Source organism: Nyctereutes procyonoides, unplaced genomic scaffold, assembly GCF_905146905.1.
Source record: "Nyctereutes procyonoides isolate TBG_1078 unplaced genomic scaffold, NYPRO_anot_genome, whole genome shotgun sequence".
Classification (NCBI taxonomy): domain Eukaryota; kingdom Metazoa; phylum Chordata; class Mammalia; order Carnivora; family Canidae; genus Nyctereutes; species Nyctereutes procyonoides.
The window spans coordinates 30911321-30927760 of record NW_026575120.1 but is presented as its reverse complement, the minus strand read 5'-3'; the positions used below and the strand labels follow the sequence as shown (position 1 = coordinate 30927760).

Below are 16440 nucleotides of genomic sequence, written 5' to 3'. Positions count from 1 at the left end.
AAAAGGCAGGGACACAGGAGGAGTTCATAGGATTCATAGGCAAGTGACAGTCCCCACCTCCCCTGGGCCAGACACTACCTCACAAGATGACCTAACGCTGGCAACAAAGATTTGAGTTTCACCATGTGAGTCCCTGGATTCAGAAAGCAGTGGTTGGAGCTTGGCTAAAGGTGCTGCTTGCCCAACTGAGGGAGGTTGATGCTGGAAGAGCATATGATGCTTCCCCAGAGAAACCTTGATGGAAGAAGTAAAGCAGATCTAAATCCAGCCAATGCGCCGAGTCATGCATGAGATGGCTGACTATGCACACATAAATGCCCGGGGTTACCCCCGTATAATTCCACGGGTCCTTGGGCGGTGGCCAATGATCAGCAGTTTGGTCTAGGAAGAGGACAATAGGGCTCTAATGAAATTTTGCCTTCTGTGGGACAGGAGTTTTTAGTTAAATCTCAAATAGTTGTGATTTGTGGCGATGCCCCTAAGTCTTAAAGAGAGGGAGGAAGTATGACCTGAATGTAGTCACTAGGGTCCATGAGTTGATACCAGGCGCATGCGAGCTCACAGACAACATAATCCCCATCCTCATCTGGTCACTTATTTTGCCCTGGACAGTCCAGATTGCACGATGCGCACATGTGCTTTTGGTGGGAGATACAAGGGTATACGGCCCATCACAGGGGTGGCAGGCTGCCTATGCTGGACATTTCCCAGAGTCTGCAAGGATTTAATATTTTTAAAAACTAGAATGGACAGTGTTTCTGGTTTGAGCTTTGCCTAATCTGAAGTCTGGGCCCAGACTACTATAAAAAAGACTGGCAACCCAGACTGCCCACCAGCATTTAGCAAACAGCTCAAGAACTTCTTGGTTTCCAATGCCACATGAGCCAATTCCTACAATACACCCCCTCTTGTCTGTGTCTCTATATATCCCATTGCTGCTATTTCTTTGGAGATCCCTGACTGGTACACATGCCCTGTGACTCAGTAGTCCCACTCCTACATGTATTTTCAATGAAAAAATAATATATATATATATATATGTATATATATATATATATATATATATATATATATATATATGTTTGCTTAAAACCAAGTACACAAACATCCCTAGCAACACTATCTATAACAGCCCATAACTGAAGCTACCCTTAAACAGAGTTTAGGCAACAGCAGAATAAGTAAGCAGAGAAGTAAATTACTGTGTAATTATATAATGGAACACTACGCAGTGAAAAGAGAATGAAGAATCTACCCCTACATATGACAATGTGGAAGACTTAGAAAACTCATGTTGAATGAAGAAGGCAGATACAAACTAGTACGTGCTGTGTGGTTCTCTATATAAAGTTCAAAACCAGGCGAAGCGCATCTATGGTGTTAGGAATCAGGTCAGCGGTTATCCCCAGAGGAGAGGGGACTGGGAGGAGACACGACGAGGCTTCTGGGGTGTTGCTAATGTTCTGTTTCTTGATCCAGGTGCTGGTAACATGAGCAAGTTCAGCTTTGAGAGTTATTTTCTATATGTGTTGAATTTAAGTGAAAAAATTCATTTACAAAGCTACAAGTGCAGACTTTGGAAGGAGGGGAGAAAAAAATAGAGTAGGGACAGGATTATCAAACATATGTAAAGTAGTAGTGGTAGTAGTAGTAGTTGTAGTAGTAGTAGTCATAGTAGTAGTAGTGTACACTACCCCCTCCACCCCTTGGGCCCTCTCACCTCTCGGATCCTCTTCTGCCATTCTTCAGTGAACTCGGGAGAGCTGGTGTTCACCAGACTGGCATTGAATGTCCATTCAGGGCACTTCCAAGCAGGAAGGGACAGCATGGACAGGGAGGGTGCCACAAAAGCAAATGTCCCTCCCTGGAGAATGGGCAGCCTGGAGGAGGGAGAAGAGGATGCAGTTACCTGGGAGATTCATTAGCAGGGGTCTGAAACCGGGCTCAGGGGAGGTTCTTTCATTCCAAGCCCTAGCTTGATTTAGAGGCAATACATGACCCAGCTGGTCTCACCCTACAGGGAGTTCCTGCCATGCTCCCATCAGACGCAGGAGCCCTGCCAGACTTTGGACAGGTACGAGGGGTGTTTGGGGGGAGACAAGCAGGCCTAACGCCAGTCTAGGATATGTAAACCTGGGAAGCCCTGAGAAATGACTTGGAGACAGCACAGAGCTCAGCAAGCATATAGAGTGTGTGCCATCATCTACTCTGGTCCCAGAGAATCTTCCCCAGAGCCCAGGATAAAAGGACAGTTCCTGTGTGGAGGTCTCCCCCCCGCCCCAAGAGATGCACAGCCTAAAATCTGGGCTGCCAGATTCCTTTGGGTCTTCAAAAATGATCAGCACCCCCAGACCTGTACCTTCAAGCCTCCTTTTTATCACAAGGAGAGAACAGTTTTTAGGTCAATTATCAGGCCAAGTGCCTTCCATCCAGATCCTTCTTACTCCTGCCTGGCTTCTCACTCTGGCATCTGTGAGAACTTTGAGAACTTTCTTCCCTTTGAGGTAAATGCAGCCTGATAAGTCAACCTCCAATGACCCTCTCTTATCAGATCACAGACTATCAAGGCTTGGCCTTGTCTGCCCACCTATGACACTAACATTTGGGGAAGGGTGGCCCAGAGGCACCTCAGCATCCTGATTACACTTGCCACTGTGATCCACCTAGTTCCAATACATTTTCTTAACAATTCTAGAAGGGTATTTTTGTACTCAGAATTTCATAAAAATTGCTCAAAGGATTATTCTCGGGAGACTGAGTACATTCCATATAATGAAAATATGAAGTTGATGCAAGAGTTTGCTGCCTAATTGGCCTTTGCACCCTGGCTGGACATGAGAATGGATGATGCCTGGGCATCACCTTCAGACAAATCAGTGGGCTTCTCTAGGAGTGCGCCCAGGTATGGGGTGCACTTAGAGCTCCAGGTGATTCTACTGTGCAGCCACGGTTGAGAACAACTGATCTAGACCATAAATCTAGACCCATAAGGCTTCAAAGTAGAACAGAATCCATTGCCCACACAAGGCGGGAATACACAGGTGGTGGTAGGGGTATGCGTGAATACTTTTTTTAATTTAAAAACTATGAAATCTAAATATCTTGAAACAGAGAAGGGAGACATGCTCTACTTATATCTTTACAAAACCCCCTTGAGTTTTAAAAAGTAACATATAAACCTTTGTGTATGGATACAACCAGAGTTACCTAATACAGAACTTGTGTCTTAATTTTTTGCTATAATTCCATATGTACATTTCACTCATTCACCAAATATTTATTAAGGATCTGCCATGTGGTAGGCACTGGCTGCCATGGTATTGAGGACACCATGATGAGTGAGACAAAACTCCCACTTATCTTCTAGCGACATATGTCTCAGCCCTCGTACTAACAAACTAACCGCTGCCAGTAACTTACTCTCAAGGATCACTTTAAACACCTTCTGGTGGTGCCTACAAAGTCCACCATGTCAGCCATGTCCATTTTACTGGGTTCCAGAAGGGCAGGGCTGGCATTCATTATTTTTCATTCTCATCCCTCCAGTGCTGAGCCGGGAACCACACAAAAACCTGCCAACATTGGGTTTATCATTTGGTTTTCTTAAGTTTAATAGGCATGTAATGAAGTCCTAACAAATGTTAATTTGCATTTCATTAAGCTATGAGAGATGTGCACTCATTCGTGTGATTTAATGTCTGTTTTCTCCTTTTCTACAAACCATCTACTCATTACATGGAATTTGGATACTGTCAAAATATATTTGTAACAATTCTTACGGTAGCGAGCTTCCTTTTTATTAAAAAAAATGCCTTCTGCTGCTGCATGCAGGAATTCATCCCTTAAGTGAGAAATTATTTAAGAGAATATTTCAAAATTTTAAATAGCTGCGTTCCTTTCTAATTCTGCTCGTGTTATTGTCTTTCGAGATGATGACATGTCATTGGGATAATATGATACATGGAATTTCTGCCTTTGTTTGTAATTGCAACATATCTTTTATGTTCAAGAGCAAGATGAATTTTCTTTTGCATTTATTTGCTTCAGGGTATGATCATGCTCTACCTTCAGGTTCACACAACGTATCTATAAATTATTCCCTTATTATTTTATACTTATACCTTCAAATCCCATTTTCTATTCCTTCCTGTCCCACTCCACCCCCATTTTGTTAGGTATAGCTTCTTTTTTTTTTTCTTCGAGATTTTATTATTTTAAAGAAAGAGTGTATGAGCATGAGCAGGACGAGGAACAGAAGGGGAGGGGGTGGGAGAGATCTCCAGCAGACTCCAAGCTGAACGCAGAGTGTTGCAGGCCTGGATCCCACTACCCTGAGACCACGACCCAAGCCAAAACGGAGAGTCCCACGCTTCATCAACCAAGCCACCCAAAGGCCCCAGGTATAACTACTTATTAGTATCCTTTTGGTAGACAGATGAGAAAGAGAGAGAGAGAGAGAGATTGAGACTGATCTACATATACTCCTTCCATTTCTACTAATTCTTCCTTTATGAACATCTGCAGTATGTGTATAGGGTATGTGCACTCAGTACTATTCTAGGCTTTCATTGTTCTATGTATGTCTTACTTTCTATGGTGACCTTGATGTATATTTCAGCGTTCTTTTAAATTTCATGATTAATTTATCTGCTACAATGATGGCAAGCCTGGATTTTTTAAATCTGCACATGAGTATGATTCACTACTGTTCTACATGTGCCTTCTGACTTAAATGTCTCTCTTATAACTTATGGACTGTTGATTTGAAACCAACTCAACATTTTAGAGTGAGAAGAGCTTCTTGAAACATATCCAGCTTGCCCTGTTATTTTTATAGATGGGGGATCTGGGCCCAAGGTCATAGAGTTAACCAGGAGGAGGGCTAGGGTCTCCTCCCTCATCATCCAGGTTCCTCACTGCCCTATGACACTGATTAAGAGCATGGCAAATTTAAATCTGGCTCTACCTCCTATCAGTTGTGTGACCTAAGCACGTCACCCAACTTTTGCAAGCCTCAGTGTCCTCTTTGATATAACAAAATAATAGCACTTTCCCCAGAGAGTAGCCATGAAGATTAAATATGTATAAATGTGTAGCCCAATGCCTGGGGCATATTTGGCACTCACCAAATAGCAGTAATGATCGTTACTTTATTATTCCCTCTGAAAAGTGTGGGTACTTCCTGAGCAGGTGGTGTACATTATAACATTTTCTTTTGTGTTTTCTCTTACAGCTGTTATATTGGGCTTTAAAAAAAAAAAAAAACTGTTGTCTGGCATTCCCATCTCTTGCAGGTGGGTTCTCTAAGATTTGTTTTCTACATCCCTTGTTTTCTTTTGTGTTGTTGGAATCCATGTGCTTGGGCTGGTCCAAGGCTGCATCTTTGCCTTAGTTACCCCTTGCCCCATGGCACGTAATCAGCCCTGCAGGTAGTACACAGCCACCTGCACAGAGCTCCAAAGTTTTCACTCCATTCCTCTTCATTATTTCTTCTATTCCAATTCTTAAGGTAGACACTATCTCTCAACGCAAAATGTTGCTTGCGTTAACATTTAAAGGTTAATGTCTAAGGCATAGCACTCTTCATGTGATGTCACAACACGTGTCCGCTGGGATGGATTTGCTTCTATTGGATCTACTGATCACTGTGAAGCTTACTGCTCTTGTATTGCTGTTCAATCTATTTCAGATGTCTCCTCCCTGGTAATTTTTGTTTTTGTTACATTTGATTTGAAAGAGTTTCTCTGACAATGTCCCACATGTTCCAACACACTATGTATTAACTTTAGCATTTACAGGGGCACCTGGGTTGTTCAGTGGTTGAGCATCTGCCTTTGGCACAGGTTGTGATCCTGGGGTCCTAGGATCAAGTCCCAAATCAGGATCCCTGCAGGGAGCCTGCTTCTCCCTCTGCCTATGTCTCTGCCTCTCTCTCTGTCTCCCATGAGTAAATAATATATATGAACTTAATATGTGATGAATACAGTCTTGATTCCTATTTATTCAATAAATGATACTGAGATAATTGGCTTTCAGGGAGAAAAAAATATATTTGAGGCCTCACTTCATACAATACACCTAAATAAATCCCAAAATTAATTCAAGAGTTAAATTTAAAAATCTAAACAACACCATACAAGTATTTTTTAAAAAAGATGATCATTTATCTTATCTATTGGATATAGAAAGGATTTCTATAAGTCTAAAAGTAGATCAAGAAATAGCAAGGGAAAAAAAAGAAATAGCAAGGGAAAAAAATTAACAAATTTTACCATAGAAATATAAAAACTTTGATACTGCAAAAATGCTCAAAACTAAAAACACACTAAAAATGTTTATGGCAATTAATAAATACAAAGATTTGATATTTTTAATATGTATTGAGTTTTGTGCAAAGGAAAAAAATTGACTTCTGGTTAAAAATGCCAAATTATACACTTGCTCCCTCTTGAAACTCCACTAAAATGACACTAAAATATATTTTAGAAGAATAAATCACAAGATAAAAAGATCTTAGCAAGAGACAATTGCAACAAAACTTTGAAAGCTAAAGAGCAGAGATGGACAGTGGTAACTGATCTGACCAGCCTGGGGAATCAGTATTCTATGCTAGCAATAGGTAAATGGCATTACACTGAAAAACTCACAACATATCAGGAATTGGTTCTTGAAGCAGGACTAAATGTGGAGCTGAAACAGGCTTAATGTCTTTTTTAGAAACAGTCAAGGGACTGTCCTTCCCTCACCTTGGCCAAAGACAGAGTTTATCCTGTAGAAAAGACAAAACACGGGGTCTGCATACTGCAGGGAAATTGGCACAGTTGACGTGCAGATATCATACTGAACACTGGGGTGAGTCATTTAATATATGCACACTGAACACTAAAACATCCAGCTCACTTTCCAACTGAGCTTCTAGCACACTTCCAGCCAGGTCTTTACTCTTCAGGCAAGAGACTGGAAGGTCTTTTTCTGGAGGATAGGACAACCTGATAGGAAAAGCATAAAGATGCTGAAATTCAGGCTTCCCCAGGTATGCTAGAGAAAGCATAAAGATATCTGAAATTCATGACACCATATTAAGACTACAATGTGAATTGTGACCCTTGCAGTTGGGTTATATGGCACTCCTGCATATCATGCTGCAATGAAGTCCAAAGTGAACGAGATGCAGTCTCAGGACCAGACTACCAGTCAAACATTTGAGATCCTACCTTAAATATACAAGGATCACCAGACAACCACAGGACTATAGATGACAGAGACCCAAATAAAGAAACAGATGAAAGTAGCTTGTACTGTAGGGAGATTATCATTTTTTAAAAAGATTTTATTTATTTATTTGAGAGAGAGCAAGAAAGAGCACAAGCAGAGCAGAGAGGGAGAAGCAGCCTCCCATGAGCAGAGAGCCTGATGTGGGATTCAATCCCAGGACCATGAGATCATGACCTGAGCCGAATGCAATTAACTGACTGAGCCATTTGCACCCTGGGAGATGATAATTTTAAAACATACTCTCATTTATATCTTTGGCAAGTAAGATCTTGCATTCATAAAGCACGAATAGGATGCATAAAACAAGAATATTCAGAGAACAAGAAAGCTCTTAAAGTATTATAGTAGAAATAAATTCAGTTGAAGTTTTGGAAGATAAAGGTGATGTGTTTTCCTCCCTGCAAAAGAGCAAAAATACAAAGCGTTGTAAATAGGAAAGAAAAGGTAAGAGAATTAGAGAACCACTCCAGGAAATCGAGCATGTGAATAAAAGGAGTTTGAGAAAGAAACTCAAAGAAACTGAAGGATGACCATTTGCCTATTAAAAAGACATATTCAGTACACAGTATGATGGATGAAAATAAACTCAGGCCACAACACATAACTAAAAATTTACAACACTGCGATTATAAAGCAGTCCTTGCCAGCTTCTGGGGTGGGGAAAGGGAAGGAGATTACATAAAGTTTTGGCCTTCTTAAAATCACATTGAAAGTTACAAAACAATGGAACAGTGCTTTCAAAATTCTGAAAGAAAATTATTTCCAATCTATATTCCTATACCCAGCTAAGCTATCCATCAGGTATGAGGGTAGAATCCACACACTTTCACATATACAAAGTCTTACAAAATTTATCTCTTTTGTTCTCTCTCTCTCTCTCTCTCTCTCTCTCTCTCTCTGGAAGTACTGGATTATTGTGTTCCTCCAGAAAAGAGAAAGATATGAGAACAAGAGACCTAGACTTGAGAACTGACATGAAGGGAATTCCCAGGATAGGAATGAAGAGGCATCTCAGGATGATAAATATAATGGATACCAGGCATATAGAGCAACCATTCCAAATTGCAGCAAGGCAGAGAGCTCCAGTAGACAGTTCATCAAGCTGAAGCTGATGTGAACAAAATTAATTAATTGATTAATCAATTAATTAATTTTTTAAGGGAGAGAGAACATGAAGAGGGGAGGAAGGGAGCAGCAGAGGGAGAGGGAGAGAGATAATCTTAAGCAGTCATGAATGTGGAGTGGGGCTTGATCTCATGACTCTGAGATCATGACCTGAGCTGAAATCAAGTGTTGGATGCTTAACTGAATGAGCCACCCAGATGCCCCATGAATGAAATTATTAAGAAGAAATTAGACAATAAACAAAGAGCATAGAATTGAATTAGAAATAAGTACATAGAAAATTATGTATATTAGAAATAAGAAAGATGTAAACTCCAGGGAAAACAAAAATCTGGGCAGGAAAATAACTTTGTGATTCAGCTCCAAATAACATCACAGTCGTTAATTATAACACAAAATATTGATCTATGCTGGGAGTATAGGAGAACAAGAGGATGGGAAGTCTGCATGTATGTGATGAGAGTTAGAGTGAGCTTGTAAGTGGTAAAAGGCTGTGGAAGAAAAGGAGATCTCAGTCATTTGTATCACATTGATTAGTAATACTAAAATTGAAGTGTGTTAACTAGAGATTTGGAAGGTAGTACGTACATAATCAGCTTACATGAATGAAATATTTGCCTCTGTCTAGAAAAAAAAAAGGGAGGAAGATTTCTGGTGGGAAGTAGAAGCCTGTTTGTCTATATTCTTTAAACCCACCAGTGGTCACTACCCTGAGTATACCTTTGACCACAAACCAGGCCCCTGCCAGAAACCAGTGGTGGAATGGGAGCCAGTTCTCCCTTGTTCTGCCCCCAAGACACGCTGGTCCTTTTTTGTTTTTAGGGCTTTAATGCTGTTCACAGAGAAATGGATTGGGGAAACAAAGATTAAAGCAGGTGAAGTGACAAAAGTTGCACGATCTTAGAATTTGTCCAAGGCTGGAACCTTCATACAGTCAGTCCTCACTTGGTGGGGTATTGGCTGGCAAGGGTCGGGTCTGCGGAGCGCAGTGGAACTGTGGGCATTTTGGGGTGGGTGTGGTTTTGTGGAAAGGTGTGGGGGAGTTTTTTGATGGTTTTTTGGGGTCGGGGAGAATGGGTGTTTTGGTTGTATGGGTATGGGTTGGTTTTGGTTTTGGGTTTTCGTTTTGTTTTTGTGTTTGTTGGTATGGGTTTGATAAAGTTGGGGTGTTTAGGGGTTGGTGTGTTGTGTGTTTCTTTGTGTGTGGGATGGTTGTGGTGTGTGTGGTGTGGTGTTTGGGGTTGGGGTGTTGGTGTTTATGGGGGGGAATGGAGGGGGGTGAGTGTTTATGGGAGTTTTAAGGTGGTTAGGGAGGTTAGGTCATGTTTTGTGTATCCGTGCATGTTGTATGGTAGACTACAACTATGTTACGGTTTTTGGTAGTTGTTGCGGGGGTTACGGGCGTGATCTTGTTATAGGATTATCAGAGATATATATAATTTATACCTCTTATAATTATAAATTACATCGGCTGCTATTATGAGAATGAAAAACTTGAAACAACTTAAATGTCTTTTAATAGGAAATAAATCAGAATATAATTATATAATCTAGAATATGAAATGCTAAGTGATCATTTTTTAAAAAGTACTATTACAGAAGTGCATTTGTTGAAATGGAAAAATATTATGGTGCATCCTATATGTTTAAAAAGAGAGAGGAGGACTATTTTTATTAACTAAATTTCTTTAATTATTAAAAAAAGGGAGGGAGGGTGCAAAATTTTCTGTACAGTACAATCCATTTCTTGATGTGAAAAATAAATTTTCTGTACCTGGCACTGAGGTACATTTGTGCATTATCTAATTTAATTTTCAAGGCTTTGGAAAAATTAAAAAACTGTTCCACTTCATAGAAACATGAGGACTCCAGGAGAAAATAATGCAAATATTGTCCAAGGTAGAAAGGAGAGGGAGTATTACATCTCCACTAGGTAGAGCAATATGCCTTATGAGCTCAGGAACCTGGAAAGGACGATTCCCCTGAGAAGGTCTGGGGTTGGGACATGTGCAATTCGAGAAGCCTGTGAGTAAGAGGGGGAGGGAATGGGTAAATGGTCAACAGTTGGGGACAGATGCATCTGGAAGGTCAGCTGCTGGCATCCAATCTTTCCCATGTCATCATTTTGATGCTCCCTTCCTGAGTCAATCCAATGAGTGGGCAAAGGATAATGTCACAGGGACTTTTCTTTGCAATAGATCAGAATGGGGAGCAGAACCTCAGGAATGTAAGATGGGACTAATGATTTCTTCTGGAGTTTAAAAGGGTCACTGTGTTGTAAGAAATCCTGAGCTCTCTGAGTCCCAACTACTTCACTACTGGACAAAGAACATTTTGCTCATCTTTTTACTGAACTCCCTACATCAAGCAGGTAAGGACCTGCCACATTGTAGGAAATGCCATCCTGTCCCTTCCCTATGGATAGCTATTCAACTTAAACCCAGAGGAAGCAGAAGCACCAGCCCCATCTTTGGGACTCCTCTGATGTGAAGATTGTCAGGTCACACTTCTACCTCAAAAGCCACCACTGTTCCTGCTCCAGCCAGAGTTCCAGTGGTATATCTGGATGTCAAGAGGGCAGAAGCAAAGCAAAGCAGGTTTAGGGGCTTTGTGTTTGTAACTCCCCGTGGGGCTGGGACAGATGAGGGATCTCTGGGTACCCAAGCAGGTTATGGCAAGGCCTCCCTAATGCTACTGCAGCATCTTGCATTTCTAGGGCCAATCCAGGAAAATGGGGGCTCTGGATTTTAAGGTTCTGACAGACCAGAGCAAACCCTGTACTCTGAATCCTTGGTGGGGAATTTGGAAGAGATATTGGCTCACAGAGATGGTGACAGAAGAAAGAGAGGGCAGGGAACCAACCCACCAAAACCGTGGGCATGAGTCTCCCACTCCTCAGCAGAGATGGCAAGAACTTAAGCCTTGGCATATCACCTGGAAATGACTTGCAAAGGAAGCACTTTGATTTGCCTTTGATTTGATTCAGGCAAAAGGCCACGCCAGGAGTGAATGTACTCCTCCAAATGCTGTCTACTGTCAGCCTATCTGGAAAAAAGTGTCCAGCTGCATATTAGTCTATACCTGTGTGGTTTTATTCAGATAATTGACAGAGAATAAGTGGATATTAATTTTTCCTGTCAAGTCATTTTCTGTCAAGACAGGTCAGGTGGAAGCACACTGTAGGAAATGTTTTCCATTTCCCTTCACAACCACAGGGCTGAGCATAGGCCTGGCACAGGTTAGGTCAAAAGGAGATTGATGGTGAAGGGACCCTCACCTGCCTGGCTCCTCCTAAAGCCCAGGGAGGGGTCCCTGCAATGTGTTCACTAGCCATATGCTTTTGTCAACTTTGCAAAAGTAAATAGTTTCAGCCACATTTGGCTACCACTCTGGTCTCTTTGCACTGCCACCTTACAGGCTCTAAATCTTGCATCAGTGGCATTAGAAAGGCCATTAGCACTCTCAGGATCTGGCTAAGGAGAAGCTGAGTCAGGAGAAACTTAGTTGAAAGTGGTAGTATGTACTTATGTGGTTTGAGGCACTAAACCACATAATTAATTTACTGCTAGCCACCTTGGGGTCATTACTGTGTCTTCTCCTCCCACCCGCCCCCGCCCCTGTGCCAGCTCACTCTACTTGGTGACGTGAAGGTGCAGAACCCAAGGTCACATTATGTTATCAATGTGTCCTATAGCACCTGGCATTGACATATGTGGGTGGATGGATGTGAAACAAGTTTTGAAATGTATGGGGCCAGAAGCAAGTCTGTGGATGATCTGACAATCATCAGATACACAAAATTGCCAGAGAAGATTTGGTTCTTAGGATATGCAGGCAAGATGGAAGTTGTCTCCTATCAAGAATATAATTAATAATGCACATGATACACTTATAAATACAGCATGCATTCAAAAATTTTTTGATAGAAATCAAGTACAAGAGAATTCCTGTTTGCAGGGCACGAATCGATAGCAGTGTTACAGTCTGTGTGTGACGGCATGATGATGTAGCTCAACTAGCAGTAATTAACAAATAAATTTGGACTAACCAATGATAGAAAAGTGACTGAATTATTTTTCCTTCTCTTTATAAAATGAAGAGGTGATCAAAGAGTACCCAACCTTCACTTAAAGAAAAAGAGTCTGCAAGCATAAAATGTGGGGGGAGAAGTATGACAGGGGGCTGTGAGAAAGTGAAATAATAAAAATGGCATGCTATACTTTGGAATTTGTGGCATCTTGTGGTGTTTATTTCTTTTTTTTTTTTTAATTTGTAATTTGTTGAGGTTTTTTTTTTACCAAGTTAAGAATATTCTCTTTCATACATGATTTTGTCTTCCTACTTCTATGCTCTTTTTCCTTAAAGAGGACACCTGCTTCTTTGGGAAACTTTCCTGAATGGGAGTTGCCGTACTTGCTGCCCTGATGGGTGGGAGCTGGGCATTTGGCACATGTTGTACCAATTAGAGCTCTTCCCTGGAATTTTAAAATGCAAGAGCAGCCAGAGCGGTATGCACCTGCTTTGGGAGAGAAGTGTGCGGACTGCCAGCAGCCTGTCTGCACTCCTGCGTGGAAGTCCATCTGTGACAATGAAGCACAGCCACCAGCAGTGTGATGAAGAAACAGCGCCATCTTCAGACGAGGCAAGGAGAGCCCCCCACCCCTAGGCTGGGGCTCCAGAGGGCTCCTCTCTGCTTTCTCTGGGGAAGGAGTCTGTGGGGCCAAAGAGGGTATGGTATGTCCACCTCAAGTCTGTGTGCCTCTCCCCTTTGAGGGCCATGAATTCTCTGCCCAAATGGCCCTGGGCCTTTTCCAGAGGCTCCTTGGATCTCTTCCCCAGGTGTGCCCTGCTAAAGGCAGACCATGATGCAGGTGCACACACATAGGCCTGAGGATGGCCAAGTATCAACTATGTGGGGAATCTGGTGTGTGGTGTGTGTGTGTGTGTGTGTGTGTGTGTGGGCAGGTGGGTGCGGAGCTTGGATATGCAGGCTGGGGTATCCACATTCATGTATGTAAGACCATTTGTGATCTGGAGCAAAGTTTGAGGTGGGAAGAGAAGCAGAAGGCCACAGGCTATGGGTCAGCCCTCCTTGAGTGGGTTCCAAAACATAACCTTGAACAGTGAGAGAATTCTAAATTCAAACCTAGCCTTCCAGGTAGAATGATCAGAACATATTTAAGAGTCTGTAAGTTTCATTTATAAATCTCCAATATTTAGACATCCAGTGTGTGGGGATCCATTTGTATTCTTGCCTTGCATTTCACAAACATCAGGAGAAGGCCTTTGTAGAAGCAAGAGAAGAAAAAGTCCCAGTGGCATCTGAGTCCCTGGCTCAACACGTTCCTGATGCATGATGCACCTTGCCTTTCTCTTGCCCTGATCTTGCACATTAATAAAGAACACATTATTGCCTGAGCTAATCTGGATTTATGTAACTTTGATTGTGAATCCTAGCTGATATTGACAGTAAACTAGGCTCTGATTCGGAGTCCCACGTTTCCACATAGTTTACACCAGCTGCCTAACCACCTGTCCAGCTGCAAGCCAAGCAAATCTGGCTGGTACTCCTGCATGGAAAAGTCTGAATCCAAGGAAAAGAGTTTTACCTACCTGACTCCAAAAAACACTTGCAGGAGAGTGCAGATGCCAGAGACGAAGAAAATCGTGCTGATGAGGTAGCTCTGAGTCAGTGGGTCATGCTGCAGACACAGGTCCTTGGCCAAGATGAGTGGTATGGCTACGAGGCCCCCCAGAGCCGTGAGGAAGTGCTGTGGGCAGAGCAGAGAGAGTGGACAGGTGGCAAGTACATGCTGTGACTGCCTGTTCCACCCTCATTTCCATTGGCGTTGCCCTGCCAGAGGGAAAAACGCTACCTCTGGTCTCAGAGGAGCCTAAACAGAAGTAAGAGGCAGGCATCCAGATGAGCCATGGAAACAAAGAGACCAGGGAGCAAAATACAGACCCAGACTGAGGGTCTGGGATTCAAGTGCAGAATCCTAACACTAGAAACTGATATCTTAGGTAAGAAACCCAGGCAGGAACACAAAACAGGGGGACATGATGGGAAGCAAAGAGGTGGGCTTCAGAATAAACAGAGTGCCGCCCACCCAGCCACTGCATGGAGCCCAGCCTCACAGCTCCAGTTGCCTAGCTCACAGCCTCCAGCTGTAGTCACCTAGACACTTTGGGGGTTCTGGCCTAGGACTAGTGGTTCAATGCCTATGTTGCTAACACTGCTGCCCTGCTCCCATACCCCCTTAGAACTGGCCTGCCTGGGTCCCACTAACACCATGGAGAGCAAGCACAGCCTACAACAGGCAGAGGGCAGTGTAGATGACTGCACTGAAAGGAACAGTGACTCAGACACAACAGCAGGGCATTAGCAACACAGGAGACTCCCTTGAAGTGCCAGGTCCTGGCGAACAGGGCACACTGCATGGCAGGGCACTAAGGACCTCCACTTCATAAAGGCACTACTGTCAAGAGCAAAAGTCATAGCTGACTTTCTTACCACAGAGAGACAGACACAGAGAGGCAGACAAAATGAGGAGACAGAGAAATTTATCCCAAGTGAAGGAATAGGACAAGGCCACAGCCAGAGACCGACGTAAAACAGATATAAGTAACATGCCTGATAGAGAATTTAAAGCAATGATCGTAAGGATACTCACTATACTTTAGAAAGGGGTGGAAGAGATGAGTGAGATCCTTAACACAGAGCTAAGGAAGAACACAGCTAAGATAAAGGGCTCAGTAAACAATGAGGAGCACATTTGATGGGATGAATAACAGAATAGAAGAAGGAGAGGAAAAAATGAGTGACCTCGAAGACAGAGTCATGGAAAGCAATCAAGCTGAACAAAAGAGAAAAAAATAATTACACAAAACAAGAATGGACTTAGGGAACTCAGTAACTCCATCAAACATAATAATATTCATATTATAGATGTTCCAGAAGAAGAAAGAGAAAAGGGGGCAGAAAATATATTTGAAGAAATAATAGTTGAAAATATTCCTAATCTGAGAAAGGAAACAGGCATCCAAATCCAAGAGGCTCAAAGAACTCCTACAATATCAACAAAAGCAGACCCACACCAAGGCATAGTATAATTAAACTTGTAAAATATAGGGATAAAGAAAAAAATCTTAAAAGCAGCCAGACAAAATAAGTCTTTAACTTACAAGGGAAAATCCATAAGGCTAGCAGGAGATTTCTCAACAAAATCTTGGAAGCCAGAAGGGAGTGGCATGATATCTTCAAAGTGCCGAACAGGAAAAATCTGCAGCCAAGAATACTCTATCCAGCAAGCCGATCATTCAGAATACAAGGAGAGATAAAGCGTTTCCCAGACAAACAAATGAAAGGAGTTTGTGATGACGAGACAGCTCTGCAAGAAATATTAAAGGGGATGCTTTGAGTGGAAAGGAGAGATCAAAAGTGAAAGTATAAAGGCAGGAAACCAAAAGCAGTAATAATGAGTATTTCCATAAAAAATCAGTCAGGGAACTCACACACACAAAATATATATAAAATATAATAACGTATGCCTAAAACATGGAGAAAAGACGGGTTCAAAACTTAAATGACCATCAACTTAATATAGACTGCTATTTGCAGAACAGGTTATATACAAACTTAATGGTAACTATATATCAAAACCACTAACAAGCATGCAAAGAATAAAGAGAAATAAATTGGAATATTTCACTAAGGAAAATCAGCAAATTATGGCAGAGAGAAAGGATCAGAGGAAAGTCTTCAGAAACAATGACAAAACAAGTAATAAAATGGCAATAAATACATATCTATCAATACTTATTTTGTAAATGGAATAAACACTTAAAAGACATAGGGTGTCAGAATGAATTTAAAAAAAAAGACTCACCTAAATGTTGCTTAAAAAGTGACTCATTTTAGATCTAAAGACACCTGCAGATTGAAAGTGAGGGAATAGAGAAATATCTATCATGCAAATGGATGTCAAAAGAAAGCTGAGGTGGGGGGGCACCTGGGTGGCTCGGTCAGTTAAGCATGTG

General features: G+C 41.9%; 1 protein-coding gene across 7 annotated transcripts in view; it reads right to left on the bottom strand.

The window, feature by feature from the left end:
- LOC129515836 (solute carrier family 23 member 2-like) overlaps positions 1-16440 on the bottom strand; it is a 52561-nt gene that overhangs the window by 23886 nt on the left and 12235 nt on the right. For all 7 annotated transcript variants that reach the window (XR_008665657.1, XR_008665658.1, XR_008665659.1 and 4 more), the window contains 2 exons: positions 14014-14171; positions 1721-1880 (listed from right to left, as the gene is read on the bottom strand). Coding sequence is in view for 3 of the 7 variants with exons in the window: in XM_055334909.1 (XP_055190884.1) it covers positions 1721-1880; positions 14014-14171 (318 nt within the window). In the remaining 4 variants the exon portion in view is untranslated. The remainder of the gene's footprint in view (positions 1-1720; positions 1881-14013; positions 14172-16440) is intronic.